General features: G+C 34.8%; 2 protein-coding genes and 1 non-coding gene across 3 annotated transcripts; all 3 read right to left on the bottom strand.

Annotated features, from left to right (window-relative positions):
- Window positions 1-287: 287 nt before the first annotated feature.
- On the bottom strand, window positions 288-6155 carry LOC107761706 (vacuolar-sorting receptor 3). The gene is made up of 12 exons (XM_016579960.2): window positions 5559-6155; window positions 3917-4609; window positions 3754-3842; window positions 3602-3671; window positions 3447-3530; window positions 3291-3367; window positions 3107-3188; window positions 2386-2468; window positions 2222-2288; window positions 1664-1792; window positions 1467-1576; window positions 288-859 (listed from the first exon to the last, which is right to left on the bottom strand). The coding sequence occupies exons 1-12, from the start codon at window positions 5869-5871 to the stop codon at window positions 761-763; spliced, it is 1896 nt and encodes a 631-aa protein (XP_016435446.1). The 5' UTR covers window positions 5872-6155; the 3' UTR covers window positions 288-760.
- Window positions 6156-8286: 2131 nt separating this feature from the next.
- Window positions 8287-11220, bottom strand: LOC107761708 (uncharacterized). The gene is made up of 4 exons (XM_016579961.2): window positions 10393-11220; window positions 9694-9939; window positions 9516-9607; window positions 8287-9085 (listed from the first exon to the last, which is right to left on the bottom strand). The coding sequence occupies exons 1-4, from the start codon at window positions 11218-11220 to the stop codon at window positions 8287-8289; spliced, it is 1965 nt and encodes a 654-aa protein (XP_016435447.1).
- A 710-nt stretch (window positions 11221-11930) lies between these two features.
- Window positions 11931-12004, bottom strand: TRNAN-GUU (transfer RNA asparagine (anticodon GUU)). Its single transcript has one exon. It is a non-coding gene; the product is annotated as a tRNA-Asn (tRNA).
- Window positions 12005-16917: the final 4913 nt, after the last annotated feature.

Here is a 16917-nt window from a genome sequence, read left to right as displayed (position 1 = left end):
TGCCAAGAACACACTTCAAAGTTCCTACGCTTTAAAACGGAAAGGAGACGAGTCGTCAAGGGAGAGTTCATTTTCAGTTCCAACCGTCGCTATGGGCATTAAAATGGAAAGGAAACAAATTAGGAAGTTAAAGCTGAGATTCTAAAACCTGGCTGAGTGACACTATAGCTTTCCAATCAGAGATCAAACGATGAACACAAGCAAGTTAGATCCAGGGTACTCGAACAGAAGCTAAAAATGGGACATACTACAGTAATACTCATGCAGCAAGGCATAGTCATGTTCTAGTGTAAACCCTGCTCCACAGATCACACCGTTACTACTAATTTTGATCCCTCTTCATACACGGGATGCAACTCATGAAGAAAAGGGAGGCAATTTACATAATTGCATGCACCAATTTAAATAATGGTGATACAACTCATCCCACATGACAGCTATATAAATCCTACCACAAACTGTTCACCTGATCCTAAACTGATGCCTAAACTGTTACAAGACCCTCAAAGATACATAAAATGAGGAGAAAAAAGCATAAATTAAAAGAAAAGAAAGTCGTACGCTGTCTTTATTATCCATTGTATATAACAGACATAAGAATTTACCTCCAGCTTCTTTATTAGAAAGAGAAGGCAATTGCATCTGCCACTTCACCCAAATTCTCAGAAGAATGATTAATGATAAATTTTTCTGTCTGCAATCCAGGCTTGGCAACATTTGGACTTCATTTTGGAAATTTGGTGGCATGTTAATCTCTATTTCAAGCACGTTCGTCACTGACATGATTTGGGACTTCGTTTTGGCTGTCTAGCGGCATATATTGTGCCATAATAGCCCTGATCTCAGAATCCATGTACGACTGGGAAGGTAATAGCAGAGGAGATATTAGTGTGTATACATACAAACATGTGTATGTATACAAACAAGTAATGTCCAGAAAAAAGTGTATTAGAGGAAAACGTAAGGGGAAACATGCATTGTTGAGTATTCTTTTGTTCTTCCAGCATATCAGTAATTAAGCTAAAAAAGTGATTGATTCACCAATTATCATCATAAAGTGTGCACGTATGCATAACAACTTTCTTCAATTTATCCCTTTGTTTTCACCAACACGGACCCATGGAACAACAAGAGAAAGAAAGTATGGATACATACACTAACAAGTAGAGAAAGGGGGGGGGGGGGTGGGGTTGAATGTCAAGCAAATAGAACATCAAGTAGCATTTAGTAATAATGTAAATATTTCTTTCCTAACTACGAATTACTAGCCTAAAAGTCAGGTAACCTAATCAATCACACGGATGTTACTCTTGCTTAAATCTGGTTAAAGAATAAAAACTAAAAACCTCAGATGTAAAAGATCATTTATTAACCTTGCCATGAGGTTCACTGAAAAGATGATATACTCTAAAAGAATTACTATCACCAATTTAACAGTATAAATCCTCAATGACTTCAAAACTTACCCTCAATCTGTATTTGTATACAAGATAAGCACCACCACCAGCCATGGCCAATCCAATCAAAATGGCCCAAACTGCGGCCCATGCCGATTTGACTTCTCTAGCTCTCTTGCCTGCAAATAAAAGTTGTCATAAGCAGTTCTTATTGTGGATGCATAATTAGGTATATCTGGAATGAAGCCTGGACTATGTGAACTTACTTATGCAGGTATCATGGTCTCTAATGTACAGTAGGTCCCCACTACAACTGCACTCATAACTGCCCCATGTATTCTTGCAGCTGCATTCTGGGCATTGACATGCTTTCTTTTCTTTACATTCATCAATATCTATAAAGTGGAAAGAAATGAACAATGATAGAGGTTAAAGTTGCAGTTCCACAGAAAAAGAAGCTCTACATGTTAGAATATCTGAACTAGCATACGCATAAAGCTCATCTCATACAATTTTCTTAAAATACTTCATCTTTTTCTTTTGTTTTATTAGCTTTTCTTTTTCCCAAACCCCGTGGACCAAAAAATTTGCAAGAACATTACTAACGAGTAAACTGAAAATTTCACCACTTTTACATTTGCTCATTTGAGAATTTGGAAAAACTTTTCCTCCATAAATTTCCCTCGAAATATAATTCCTCCAGCAGTAATACAGCACATTCTTTGCAATGGACAGCCACAACCAGTTTATTTTGTATTCTAAAAGTCAAAAAAGATAGTTTTCCTAATACAATAACTTTATCATGAACAAGTAAAATCACTTACCGTCACAACTTTTAACACCATCACCTTTAAATCCTGGAGGACAAGAGCATTTTCCCTCCTCATTATCCTGTCAGAACATGCTCAGCATTCAAATATGAACCCGTTTGAAAATGGGGCGTGGAGATAAATATAAGAAAATGAAATTCAAGAGATGATTAACCAACCACACAAGCAGAGTAAGTATGACCATCTCGAGTGTCATGCCAACAGCCTCCATTGTTGAGTTTGCATCGCCCAGGTCCACTTGCTGGAGATAGTGGAATTAGATTATTGAAGTCCCAACATAATATCAAGAGACAACAATAAGACAAATAACAAATACATTTCCTTTAGTAATGGAGTATCATAAAGGATGTCAGACAGATCAGAATAAGAGTTGAGCTGTATTCAACTTCTGAGAGCTAGACTTATTAGATCACACTTTCAGCTGGCATGATCTGTTCTACTACCTTTTACATGATAAGAGTTCTTTGATGATAAACAATACAACTCAACTAAGGGCATCTTCACTTTTTTAAATATATAAATATACATAAGAAAGAAAAAAGAAAAACCAACACTCTTGCATGCACCAAAAAATTTCTTAGATTTACCTACTAATTTTTATGATCTAATAACATACAGGCATACGTCTTGAATTTATGGCACTTGGATTTTCCATGATTAGCATTACAAGTTTTGCTGATTATTGTAAAACCTATTGAAAATACATGAAGAATTTTATTAAAAGGTTTCTTGAACTTATGTTATCCAGTTGAATTTTCTATCTGGGGTTAATTAAGAAAAAACTAATCAAACAAGAAAAAGAAAAGAAGAAAAAAGAACCTTCTGCTTAACAACTAAATTAGTAAAAACCATCATTTCAAATTAATAGTTTTAGTTTACCTGTACAAGAGCTATAACCATCTCCCTTAAACTGCACACCATCAACCACAGGGCATTCACACACTCTACCACGAAATGTATCCTGCTCATACAAATTAAGAGGATCGATGAGACAGAAATCAGGGAAGATCAGAAATTTTGATACAGAAACTGTTGTAGAAATTCCACAAGTCAATGCAAGAACCTTGCAGGCAGTGATATTAGCAGCCTTGTCTTGCCAGCAGCCACCATTATTATCCCGGCACTCATTTGTCTCCACGTCTGTATTAAAAGAAAGAGCCATTCTATGTTATGATTAAACATCTTATCGAAATTTATTTTAAAAATGCTGTGCACTCACCGTCGCTCAAACAAACTGCAGGCTCAGTAGTCTCCTCAAAACCAGCACAAATAGCCTTTAAAACAGCTCCTTTCTCCAATTTCCCTGCAAGAACAGGCATTAAGAAAGAAAAATAAAGTTCTCAATTGAAGACGAGAGCAAGTGCGTGGACTAACCTCGATATTGTCGATTGTTGACAACAAGAGTAGGTAATATGGTGACATCCCCTCTTGTTCCTTTACCAACCTGCATAGGAGTTCTACTTTTGTAAGTGCTTGCACCCATTTAAATTGTTTTTAAGCTTTTAAAGAAAGACAAAGAAACTTGCTTGAGCATTTTGCTCTTCTTTCAGAACAGGATTGTCCTCATCAGCATTAGGGTCTCCCATACACTTCTCAATCTTTCTTAAATCAAGACCTGCAGAGAGGAAAATTGACATTAATCTATTCACATATGATAATTGGATGGCGTTAAGAGGCAACATTTATTACCTAAAGACTTAATAACAGCATCAGCACATTCCTTGTTATATTTTTTCTCCTTCATGGGACATCGAATCTGAAAATCAGTCACATAATCCCACCACACCCATGGCTTCTTTGTCTCATTGGCCACTTTAAAAACACACAGCTGCCTCAAGTTCTCAATAACAACGTCCTTCCCTTCATATCCAGTGCTGAAATCTTGTTCAGGATCAGGAGCACAATATCTTCCATGGTTGATACATTGAGACTTGCACTGCTTGCTTACAGTGAATGCCTGAGGACAATACCAAGTAATATAGTGGGGTGTGAATTGAGTATATCCACCTTTCTCAAGAATTTGTGCTGCACCCTTAAAATCTTTGACATATTTCATTAACATGTCACACTTGAACCCACATTCATCATTGCTACTTGTCCACAGTTCATACTCCACACGATCATCTGGGTGGGGCACAGCTTCTCTCCAATCAAGATTCACATTAACCATTTCTCCTGCACTCACAGCTTTCTTCAACTTCTCTGCAAAGCTTTTCTCAATGAGGGCAGATGGTATTGTTATGTTCTCAATGTATTTTGCAGAAGAACCATCCGCTTCAGGTGTGTCCATGGTTATCAGCCTTTCGTCAACATCATCTGCAACTAGAACGGCAGCGGCGCCGGCATTTTGGGCATTCCAGACCTTCAGAGCGAAGAAGCAATCTGCCAACAAGAAAAACAGTAACTCCCCATAAATCTTGGTAATTTTACAAATGACCTCTTTCTTGATATAAAAGAGAAAATTTGACTTTCCATTTCAACCCCCAATTACTGCTCAAAGTATCAGTGAACTATGACTCCTTCTGGGATCCAAATTTTCAATTCCAAAATTTGAATTAAAATTTAAAAAGAACAGAAAACTTGTCTAGAAAGAGTTGAGGGATTCAAATCAACAATGATGTTAGTCTATGTAATGCAACCCAATTGAAAACAATAAAGCATTCAAATTTATCAGCCACTGTTAGGGAAAACTAACAGAAGTACTACAAATGATATGACACTTAGAAACAGTCGGAAGAAAAGCAATCAGATACTTCAAGAACTAACATATCAACTTCGTATCATTAACTTAAACCAAAAACTACTGATACAGTCCAAAGAATGACAATTAGAAAATTCCCCAAATAACAAAACTAAACTGAGACATCAATGCAGTGACAAGGACCAAAACAACAACAACAACAACAACAAACTACAACCACACCTCAATATCAAACTAATTGGCCGAAAATATGAATCCTCAATATCCATTCTACTCAATTTACACCCGTTCATTCTAATACTCAATAAATTATCTTTTTTTTTAATAACAACAACCAAGTAAAATTGATACTCCCTCCTGTCCCATATTATGTGATAATATTTGATTGGATACAGAGTTTAAGAAACGAAGACACTTTTGAAACTTGTGGTTTAAAACAAGTCATACATTCTATTTGGTTATAAATCATCTCAGTAAGGTTAACATAGAAAATTTAAAGTTGAATTATTTCCAAATATAGAAAGGGAATATTATTTTTCAGGACAGACTAAAAGGAAAGCATAAATTCAGTTAGAGGGAGTATAATTTACAAAAATCTTCTAGAAAGAGCTAAGGAAGTTGATTGCATACCTCCACGATCGACGAGAACAAAGGTGGGCATAGCACCAGATTTTGACTTAAAAGAAATCCCAGAATCATCAAAGTTTCGACAACCCTTTTGGTTTCCCTTTGGATAAACCACAGTACCGGGAAGACTACCACCATATTGTGGAATCCCAAAGTTGCCAATTGCACTATCGTAAGTGCCTTTAATATCATCAGGCGAAACAACCCTTAAGCTGTTTTTCTCCACCACGAAACGACCCACTACTGATTGGAATAATAGGTTCAGCCATAGAAACCCTAGAAAGATTGCTGCTTTCCAAATTTTAGAAACCCCCATTTTCTTTTCTTGGTAATCCAAGAAGGAGAGAGGGTATAAGAGAAAATCTTTCAACTGTATGTTAATGGACGAAATTTCTAGCTTTCTTTCTTGTTTTGTTTTTTATTTGTGACTTGTTTGTGTTGAGCATGATGGTAAATCCCAGTTCCTCATGTGTTTGGGAATATTTTAGTCTTAGGATAAGATTTTTGTCTAATTTTTAATATTTTGTAATATAGTCTAAAAATGATCCAAGTATAGTTATTATATTGTATACTTTAGTTCTTTTGTGAAGTTAAGTGTCAATTAGATTTTCTTCAACCTTCGTTTAATATGCACACCAAAATTTATTATTCCATTCATTTTATTTTTTGTCTTTAGTTTGACTAGGAACAAAATTTTAAAATAAAAAGAGACTTTTAAATTTTATAATTTTAAATTAAAGTTATACACAATATATTAAAAAATTTATTTGAATTTTGCGATCTTAAAAATATTCATTTTAATGGTTTTGTGAAACTATTTGGCATTAGAAATTTGATGCAAATAGTAAAATGGTAGTTGACCAATAAATAAGCATCCCAATATCCCATTCTCACGTGATTAATGGTAGTGTGGAGTGTATGACGAAGCACAACCAACCAACATCTTCCACGTGATCAAAATGTCAGTTTTCTATTTAATATTAATAAAAATAGATAGTGTTGGTTAAAATTTTTAGAATAGATGGTGAACGAATGAAAGTGGTTGTCTAATTTAAACACGAAACAATATGGACCATGTTTCTTGTAATTTGCCACATAGAAATATACTCCAAGATTATATTGGGGCGTTGTTGCTGTAGAAAGATACTCAAAGAATTGCGACATTGTTCCGTAAGGATTATCTACTTTATAAACCTCTTTTTTCCTACACTTATTTAGGTTTGTTAGTTCATGTATTCTTATCCGCATTCTATTACATATAGAATAATATATAGATCCGTTTAATACTAAAAATAAAATACTACCTTAATTATACAGAGTTTTATACCAGTAGTCAAGCATTGTATCAATATTGCACATCATCTCTTCTTATGCTACCGGATGTACCGCCCAAATACTCTTAAACATGGTGTGATATTGCTAGCTTTAGGCTAAGTCCGCATGATTTTTTCTAAAAGACCTCACACCATTAAGAATATCTAACTTATTATAAGTAGCTTCTTCTTTTTCTACTTTACTAAGATTGTCTAGTCAGGGCGGCACTTCCATAAAGTAAGTAAAACAATTGTTTTAGGCCCCACATTTGCGAGGACCCCATTTTTTATTACACCTAATAGGCTATGTATAAGTTTAAAAAAAGGTTATGTGAAGTGAAAAAGTTTAACTTCTTTCTTTAACAAGTATAGAGAACAATGATTTGCAACTGCTATTATTTCTGCCAAGAAAATTACACTTGAAATGAATATCGAACCCGAATTTCGTGTGATATATAGGAAATAACAATTTGATGAGAATGGATAATAATCTCAAAATCTTTCGAAGAGTCCTTTGAAGTTGAATTACTTTATACATAGTAGACAAGACTATTTTTTCACTTCAAAATAGATTTGAACAATTCGAATCATATGAAAATATTTCTGGTATTCTATTTAGCAATAAAAATTAAGATCACTAGATGATGGAAATTTGAAAAAAAAATATTGCATTAATCTTGAATGTTCCTTAAAGTATAATAATCAATTCGATATTGATGGTTTAGATTTATTTTCGAAATTAAAAGTATTAAGAAAAATAGTACAATTAGAAGATAATAGTTTAATTGATACACGCGGTCAAATGAAAAGATTTGATTCTTTTTCTAATGCCTATATTGCTTGTGGAATAATGTTAATAACTCTTGTTACCGGCGCTTCATCGGAAAGAAGTTTTCAAAATTAAAATTGATAAAATCTTACCTAAGATCAATAATGTCTCGAGAAAAGTTAAATGGATTAGCTATATTATCAATTAAGAAAGACTTATTAGGAGTTGTTGATTATAAGAAAATTATTAATAACTTTGTTTCTAAGTTAGCTAAAAAAATAGATTTTAAATAAATAAATATTTGTAAAAATAAAAATAAAAAGTTAAGGCCGAGGGCTTTAGGCCAGAAAAGTTGTTGGGCCGCCCCTGCGTCTAGTAGCTCGTACAAATCAAGCAAAAATAAGAAGTTATAAGTAGACTATTTGGCATCACAATAATAAAAGGAGAAACTAGAGTTGTCTAAGGACATTTACATGGAGTTCTATTTACAGAAGCATATGTGCAGAGAGTGTTGTGGCGTGGAAATAAACCTTAGGTTTGGGAGAATGATATGCACTTGTCCACTACTTACAGAGCAATTCTGATTGAATATTGTCGCCTCAATGTACTCTTCAAGTTTAATACGAGCTAACAGTAGAAATCTCAGTTGTCAACGATGTAACGATGCATTGCTACTTTCAAAAGCCATAGCAGTCCTCTCTACATTCTTCAGTAGGATCCCATATATTTTGTTCCTCACCCTATTACATGCTTCAATTTCTGTTTCATCCAAGTTCGAACCTTCTTTGCTCGCGTCTTTTTGAGGATATGCCTCCTTGTTGATGATCATGTCTAACCAGTCATTTACTCTCTTGACCTTATACATCATTGCTGCTACTTGGTTATCTGATACCATAAGAGACATTTTTCTTTCAAGTTCATTAATATATTTCTCTATGTAACACAAAAACTTTTTTCTACACTCGTCCTGCAATGAAGAAACTAGGCGAGTAGCTGCAGGGATAGTGCTACCACTGGTCCATTCAAAATCCGCGTCATTGTTGGATGTCAATCCAAAAGAAATGTCATCAGTGTTTCTATTGTCAGTTCTAATAATGCTAGCGCCTTTTTGTTTGGTACTGTGACTCGATGTACTTGACTTCTTCAATGTATTGGCGACGGTCATAGTGTTAAGAATTTGATTGAGGGAAGTGGAGCATGGTGAAAGATCTAAAGCCACAGCAGATTTTATCCATGCAGCTGCATTTTTCTTTCTTTGCAGCGCAATAGTCACTTCATTATCTGAACTGGCGCTACTTGAATCAGTTTCTCCTGTTCTAATTGGACTTGTATTTGTCAGTGACTTCATTATTAGTCTTGTCTGAGCCATATCATCTTGAAGATCCAAAAATGTATCAACATGAGGCTGTAAATCTTCTTCTTCAGGTAAATGAAACTCTGAGAATTTGCTGGAGAAAAGAAGATGTGTTAGCTTCTACACTTCGGATCCATACTGTATAACAGAGAAGAAAAGAAAGGAGAGTAACAAAAGAAATGTGCATAAAACAGTAAATTTAATACACAACAACAATATCATGAAACTGGTAGCTTTGTGTAAACTGCTGGCCTATGCACATTTCATTTCATTAATAGGAAGGGCAACAATTCAAATCCTTCATATTTTCCTAGTTGATAGTGATATATGCTTCAATTCAAAGTTCTCTAACTTCATTTGAGTTCATTTATATCGGCACATTCTGAGTTACATGCAAGACAGACCATACTGCATTGTCATTACGACCAATAAGGAAATTCAATGTATTACTTTAAAGACGAAAGCTATCTATAATTGTGAGACTCGTTTATCAGAAAGGAGGATTGAATACAAAAAGTAATTACCTTAACGAATTGAGCAGCCTCTCAGCTGCACAAGCTTCTTGCAAAGCATCAGCAGCTGCAAAGAGAGCAATGTCTCTTTGCTTTACAACGTCCTGAAATGCAAGAGAAAATCGCAGGCATAGTTATTATTATGAATTACTCAATAAGTCATTCAAGTTATGATAATTGAACTCAGTACCTTGCCAAGGTTCACCAAACTTGAGGGCAGGGAATCCCATGAAATCCCACTTTCTGCGCCTTGTCTGTCATACACTAAGCCTTTAATTGGATGGAAGGCTTGTTCAGAGTTTACCTTTGACATAGAATTCTTGCTCTTAGTTGAACTCTTGACTATTTTCTTTGCAGAACCAACAAGCCTTCTTCTTGATATTGAACTTGAATTGTCATCTGAGCTGTCGTATTTGACAGAACGAACAGGTGAAACCTGTTGACATAAGATATTAAGAATAAACTTGGAAAGGACCTGACTGCTTTATGTAATATCTTTCCAAAGTCTAAATGGGAGCTTAATCACTAGCTATTCCAACTACTCAGACAATAGTAAAAACATCAAATACAAATTAAGCAATTGTTAATCCAAATGCAAAATGTTGGCTCAATCAACCAAAAGAATATATCATAATCTGAACTTTTGTTAAAGAGTTTAGGCGGTAAGATTGATGGTTGATAACTTCTAAAAAAGTATCAAGATTTGGACAGGCCAACTTTTAAACATCAGTTCTAAAACAGATAAGAACGAACCATGCTACCTCGTGGCCTACTTATAGATAAGCAAATGTAATACTTTTGTCTACTGAACATCTGATTAAAAATTTATCAAATTCTTTATCACATCAGTAAAGATGAAAGTATCTATAGAAAGTTAAAGGGAACTCACAGTTGCACTGCGACAACGTGGTGGTCTGATATTGTGTTTGACAACTGAAGAATCAAAAATCTCCTCAGCTCCCAAATTCTTTAACTCATTCCAACTTTTCCTCTTAGAATTCCAGGTCGATGATGACACTGAAGATACCGTGCTATCCGTATCACTATCATTATCAACAGACATTCTCCAACTCCTACTAACTAACCCCAGAGCATCAGAATTTCTTCTCTCAACATCAGATCTTTTATTTCCTGGACGAGTTTTTGAAGCACTCAATGACCTAAACTTACCGTTAGCAGTACTATTCTCAAGAACATCACTTTTTCTCCTCACTTCCTCTATATCAGATGGCTCTAAAGATAACCTCCTTAAATTGGTTGATTCCATAATCTTTTCTTCAGAAATGACACCCTTTTCAACAATAAAATCAGAATTAGATGAATCAAGAATCTTCTCAAAATTTGGAACCGAACCAATATCTTCAGGGGTTCCATCACACGGACGCCTACCAGGGAGAGGTGTTAAATCTTTAAGCAATGGAAATGGTTCTGCATCCTCCAATTTATGTACATAAATGAATTGTCCTAGTTTTAACTTGTTGCCTAAAATTAGCTCATTTTGGTCTTGGGGCAATGTGACATAAATTGCGTGTGATGCATCTGAAATCTTGAGGTAAAATCCCCTATTAGGCAATAAATTTCTTTCTTCTAGGACAGGAACTATGCTTCTGATTTGTAACAATGCAGGCTTATTCCTATCTTCTAACGTGGCATTTTCGTCACCAATTTTCATGTCTTCAAGTAACTTTACAAGAACCCCAGATTTTAAACTCGCCATAATTTTACCAGGTGAGAATTAAAAAGAATTCTTGAAATTATAAGGATGCAGATTAGTAGAAGATGGTGTTTTTCCTAAGATCATGCAGATGAAAGAGAGAAAATTGGATACCCCAGAATTAAAATGACTCAAAAAAAGACGAATCTTCAAGTCAAATTGAGTTCCTTGTTTGTCAAAAATACATCCGAATTTGTAGGATTCTTTACAGAATAAATACTTACGGACCAGGTGATTTGTGAGGTAGTTAAAACAGTTACAGAGGCATTTTATTTTGGCTTCCTTATTTAATTATTTTAGATCCTTCATATCCCATGTCGTTGAAACATGAACCATTTGCTTGTACATCCTTAGACCAAAAATATACTATTACTACAGTTGTCCCAGAACAAAATGATAGGTTCAGAGTGCAAAGTTAAAAATTTTTAATTACATACTTTATAGTAATTAAAATGCTTTTAATCTGTTTATTTAAAATTTTATAGTGATTATTAAAAATAAGAACATAATGGCGACTATCTCAAAATTTACTAAACCAAAATATAAAATAATTTAAATCACAAGTGCAGTATTAGCGAAGTTAACGTTACCAAATATATATATTTTTTAAAACTTGAAGTTATGTCGCTGGAGAGAAGTGAAGCATAAGAATTGAAACATAATTCATATGAAAATGAAATTGCAAAGATGTAGGTAGGAGAACAAAGCAAAAACGCTAGAAGGAGGGCTTGAACCTCCGACCTTGTGGTTAACAGCCACACGCTCTAACCAACTGAGCTATTCCAGCTATTTATTGTGGTAGTGCTTACATTAATTATTTGACCAATTACATTTGTAGTTCACGCACATTCTTTTCTTTCCAGCAAGACCGGATTATGATTCAGTCAATATTCATGCACCATTAATAGCAAATAATTTACCCGACAACTTAAGAGATGAAACTCAAACTCTGAGCTTTTATAGTTTAACTACACGTGTATATTGCGTCAATTAGTATATAACGTGCAAAAAGAATAAATTATTAAAAAATAACAATTGATGTTAAACTAAAGATATTTGTTCAAATGATCAAAGTGAATGTTATTACATTAATACAACAGTTGAATCCAATATTTTCAAAATATATAAAGATGATGAATTTAGTTGAATTAATTATATAGTATTTGAAATTTAGAGATTTAATTATCATTATTATATAAGATATTTAATATATTATGTCGTTATATCTCAGACAACATCTCTTTTATTAATGTTATATTCATAATATCATAATATCAGAAAACAATAAATTAGTTAGTACTTAATTAATTGTCAATTTTGGACGAACATGTTTTTTTAATGCAACTAAGCGCACAAACTTCCAGTTGGTATAGATAAAGTATAAAAAAATTATGCTTATCATCGTGTAACGAATAAATCAGTTTTCTATTTTTTGGGACAATACAAAATAAAATCTAATTTTATTTTATTACGATTTTAAAACAAATAATGTAGAAAATGAGGTTAAGCTACTTTATAACAAAAGATATTAAAAATTTAAATACGTGTTCTGCTCTTTTCTTTTTTTGGGTTTAGTCTAACATTAATTTTTTTTATTTATATATTTATATGTCTGTTTTTAGCATGTGAAATTTGTTCTTTGTAACTTAAGTACATAGAATTCTTATTTGTTCATTTAAAGATCATCAAAATTATAAATACGATAAGTGCACCCTTCTTATGCAAAAATATTAGCTAGATTCTTATTGGTCTAAGACTAAGTTCTTTCTATACTTATTCATCCAAGACCAATTAAAAATTAACACTACCTTAAACTCATTCCGAATAAATTCTTGTGATGACCCAAAAGGTCATCACTTGCTTTAAATTAAATTCTATATTTCCGAGGCCTTGAAACCTTATTTAGAGTCACCTCGATTTGCGTACGCAGTCCGGGCGCGTAGCCGGAAAGCTTAAATGCGAAAATCTGTAAAAAAATGATAAGCTTTGACTGTAAAATGAAAAAAATTGACTTCGGTCAACGTTTTGGGTAAACGGACCCGGACCCGTGATTTGACGGTCCCGGAGGGTCTGTAGGAAAATATGGGACTTGGGCGTATGCCCGAAATCGAATTCCGAGGTCCCAAGCCCGAGAAATGAATTTTTAAAGGAAATTGTTTTCTGAAATTGTTTAAGGAAAATTGAAATGAAATTTGCTTAGAACATGATAGTATCGGGCCCGTATTTTGGTTCCGGCGCCCGGTACATGTCTTATATATGATTTAAGATGTTTATGTGGAATTTGGTAAAAAACGGATGTCATATGACGTGATTCGGACTGAAATTGCAAAATTGATGTTTAAAGAAGTTTTGAGAAAATTTCATTGATCTCGAGATTTAATTTGATGTTCATGATGATATTATGACGATTTGATTGCACGAATAAGTCCGTACGATGTTTTTGAGGATTTTGTGTATAATTGGTTTGGAGCCCCGAGGGCTCGGGTGAGTTTCGGGTAGGTTCCGGGATGCCTTAGGCCTAAAAACACAGTTGTTGCAGGTTCAGAGAATTTGCAGATCTCTGAACCCGCCAGTGCGGTCCGCACGAAAACATGTGCGACCGCGGAAGGGGCCAGTGCGGTCCGCGGTCGGCCTTGTGCGGTGCGCGGTGGAGGCCTGTGCGGCCGCAGTCCATTTTGTGCGGTCCGCACAGGGCACTGGACCGCAGTACCCTCAGGAAGGCCTGTGCAGCCGCAGTCCATTTTTTGCGGTCCGCACAGGGCACTGGACCGCAGTACCCTCAGGAAGGCCTGTGCGGCCGCAGTCCATTTTGTACGATCCGCACAGGGGGTCTGAGAGGGGTATAAATAGACGAAATTTTCAGTCATTTTTCAAAACCCCAAAAAACATAAGAGGCGATTTTTCAAACAACCCTTCTTCTCCAAAACATTAGTAAGTGATTTCTAACTCATTTTCTTCACTCCTTAACATCTTTAACATGATTTCAACTCAAAATCAATGATTTTCATGGGGGAAATTGGGTGTAGAACCTAGGTTTTTCAAAAATTGGGGATTTGGAGCTCGATTTGAGGTCCGATTTCAAAACAAATTATATATTTGAGTTCATGGGGGAATGAGTAATCGGGTATTGGTTCAAACCTCGGGTTTTGACCACGTGGGCCCGGGGACGATTTTGGCTTTTTGGGTAAAATTTTTGGAAAACTCATTTTCATGCATTCAAATTGATTCATTTAGCGTTTATTGATGTAATTAAGTAATTTGTGACTAGATACGAGCGAATTGGCGGTGGAATCAAGGGGTAAAGCTATAATTGAAACTTGAGTTGTGTTCGAGGCATCGAGGTAAGTGTTCGATCTAACCTTAGCTTGAGGGATTAGGAGTTGAGTCCTATTTGCTAATTGTTTCTTGTTGGGTACGACGTATAGGCATGGTGACAAGTATCTATACGTTGGTGTCGAGCATGACCGTGAGTCCTAAATTGATACTTGTTGTATTCTTAATCGATACTACGAATGCTATAGTGGGTGAATTCTAGATAATGAGTAAAGACTTAAGTTTATTTTCGTGGAATATACTTATGAGTGAGAAATGGTGATAATTGAGATGAGTAGGAGTTGAGTTAAGATTGGTTATAGCTGATTCTCCCTTGCGGGAACGTATGTACTTGTACTGTTGAATTCCCTTGTCGGGATAGTGTAGTTCATTGTTGACCCCTTGCCAGGACTGTTATTATGATCACTGTTGACGGTATATTTGGGACGGGTTGCGCACCGCAACATTATTATATATATTTATGGATCGGGTTGCACGTCGCAACAGATATTATATTCGATTGGTTGCCCGCCGCAACAGTTTTATATGTGGATCAGGTTGCATGCCGCAACAATTATATATGTGGATCGGGTTGCACGCCGCAATAATATTAAATGATAAGGGATCGGGTTGCGCGCCGCAACAGTATTGTTATTATATTGTTGTAGATATTGAATTGTCCTTTCATATCTTATTAAGTTGATGTTGGATTTGGTATGTTTCCCTAAGCATGTACCCCCTCCCATTTAAACTGCTTATTCCTGTTTATTTTCCGCCATATGTTATATAACTGCACAGGTTTATCTGGAGTCCGGTCATAACCTCGTCACTACCTCGCCGAGGTTAGGCCAAACACTTACCAGCACATGGGGTCGGTTGTGCTGATGCTACACTCTGCACTCTGTGCAGATACCGGAGTAGCATTGAATCAGTAGCTTGGGAGCCAGCCTTCAGTCCACCGAGATTCCGAAATAGTCCTGCAGGCGTCCGCAGGCCCGACGTCTCTTATATTTATTATCATGTTCTGTTATCACTTGTATCCGAGACAGACTGTATTTCTTTCCTTCAGACAATTATATGTAGTAGTCATAGACGGTCCGTGAATGTTGTGACACCAGTTCCTGGGTAGAGGCATGTGTTGATTTCCGTATTATTTTGATATATTTTGTCTAAGTCTTCCGCCTAATCTCATATTCCACTGTTATTTAAATGTTTATCACTTGTTAATATAAGTTGTCAAAATGATTAAAACAAAAGAGTTAAAGATTCCTAGTTTTGTGGCTTGCCTAGCTTCTACGAGTAGGTGTCATTACGATTCCCGAGGGTGAAAAATCCGGATCGTGACAATTCTGCCACTAACAATTTTAAAATTTCAAAATCAAGTTCACCGAGGACAATTTTTCATACTTGTAGTTATTTCAAAGTTCCAAGTATATTTGTTTATTTAAAGTTTAAATATCAGTTATAGCATATTATGAATGTAGATCAAATTATTTTTAAAATTAACATTACCACTAATAATTATGACTTATAAAGCTATACCTAAAGTTAAATCAAAATTCTTTAAAAATAAGAAGGAAAAAAATTAACATGCATCGGTGATGTCTTTTTAGGTAATCAATTATTCAAAGTATTTGTAAATGAAAAGGATACTAACAATTATATACGTTGAAGATGTTCCAAGAGAATTTGACTCAAAATCAGCTTTGTATATCATATCATATTATATTATAAGCGGAAAGCCCAAAAGTAAAATTTAAATTACCATATTGACCATTAAAAGCTGAGTGACTATTTTGCCCTTAAATTATACATTTACTCCTATAATTTTTGGTACTTAAAAGTAAATTTACCTTTCATAAATTAATGATGTTGTATTAAAATGAAATTAGATAAATATACCAATACTTGTTCAGGTGCAACTCTCGCTTACTACGACCTATTCAATGTGTTGCAATTGTTTTCATATTTCAATACTTATCGCAACTTTTAGAATACATATTTAATATTTTAATTCTTTTCACTTACTACGGCCAGTACCTTTTATATCCTACTCAAAAATAAAAAACGGACAACTAACTTATTAAGCAATTATTCTTTCTGTCAAGCCATTATCCATTTAAAAACATCATTCTTCAAAATTATGCATATTGCTCAGCATCAGCAACACAAAAAACCAAACTACAAGTGCCAAATCAGGTTAATTGATTTTTTTTAGTCACTTTCCATAGTGTTTTACTAATTCTATAGCTAATTAATGGTATTTTATCTTGTTATCTTCTGCGTAAAAGTTTCCGATTATGGAACATGCACCGTCTAAAATTTTGAGTTTTTTTGTGGTCCACTCTATTTCTGTTCTTCTATTGTTCTTTGGTTCCTTAAGCTTTA

The sequence above is a fragment of the Nicotiana tabacum genome, chromosome 7, assembly GCF_000715075.1.
Source record: "Nicotiana tabacum cultivar K326 chromosome 7, ASM71507v2, whole genome shotgun sequence".
Taxonomy (NCBI): Eukaryota; Viridiplantae; Streptophyta; class Magnoliopsida; order Solanales; family Solanaceae; genus Nicotiana; species Nicotiana tabacum.
Note: the sequence above shows the minus strand (reverse complement) of the source record. Positions and strands in the feature narration are given on the sequence as shown.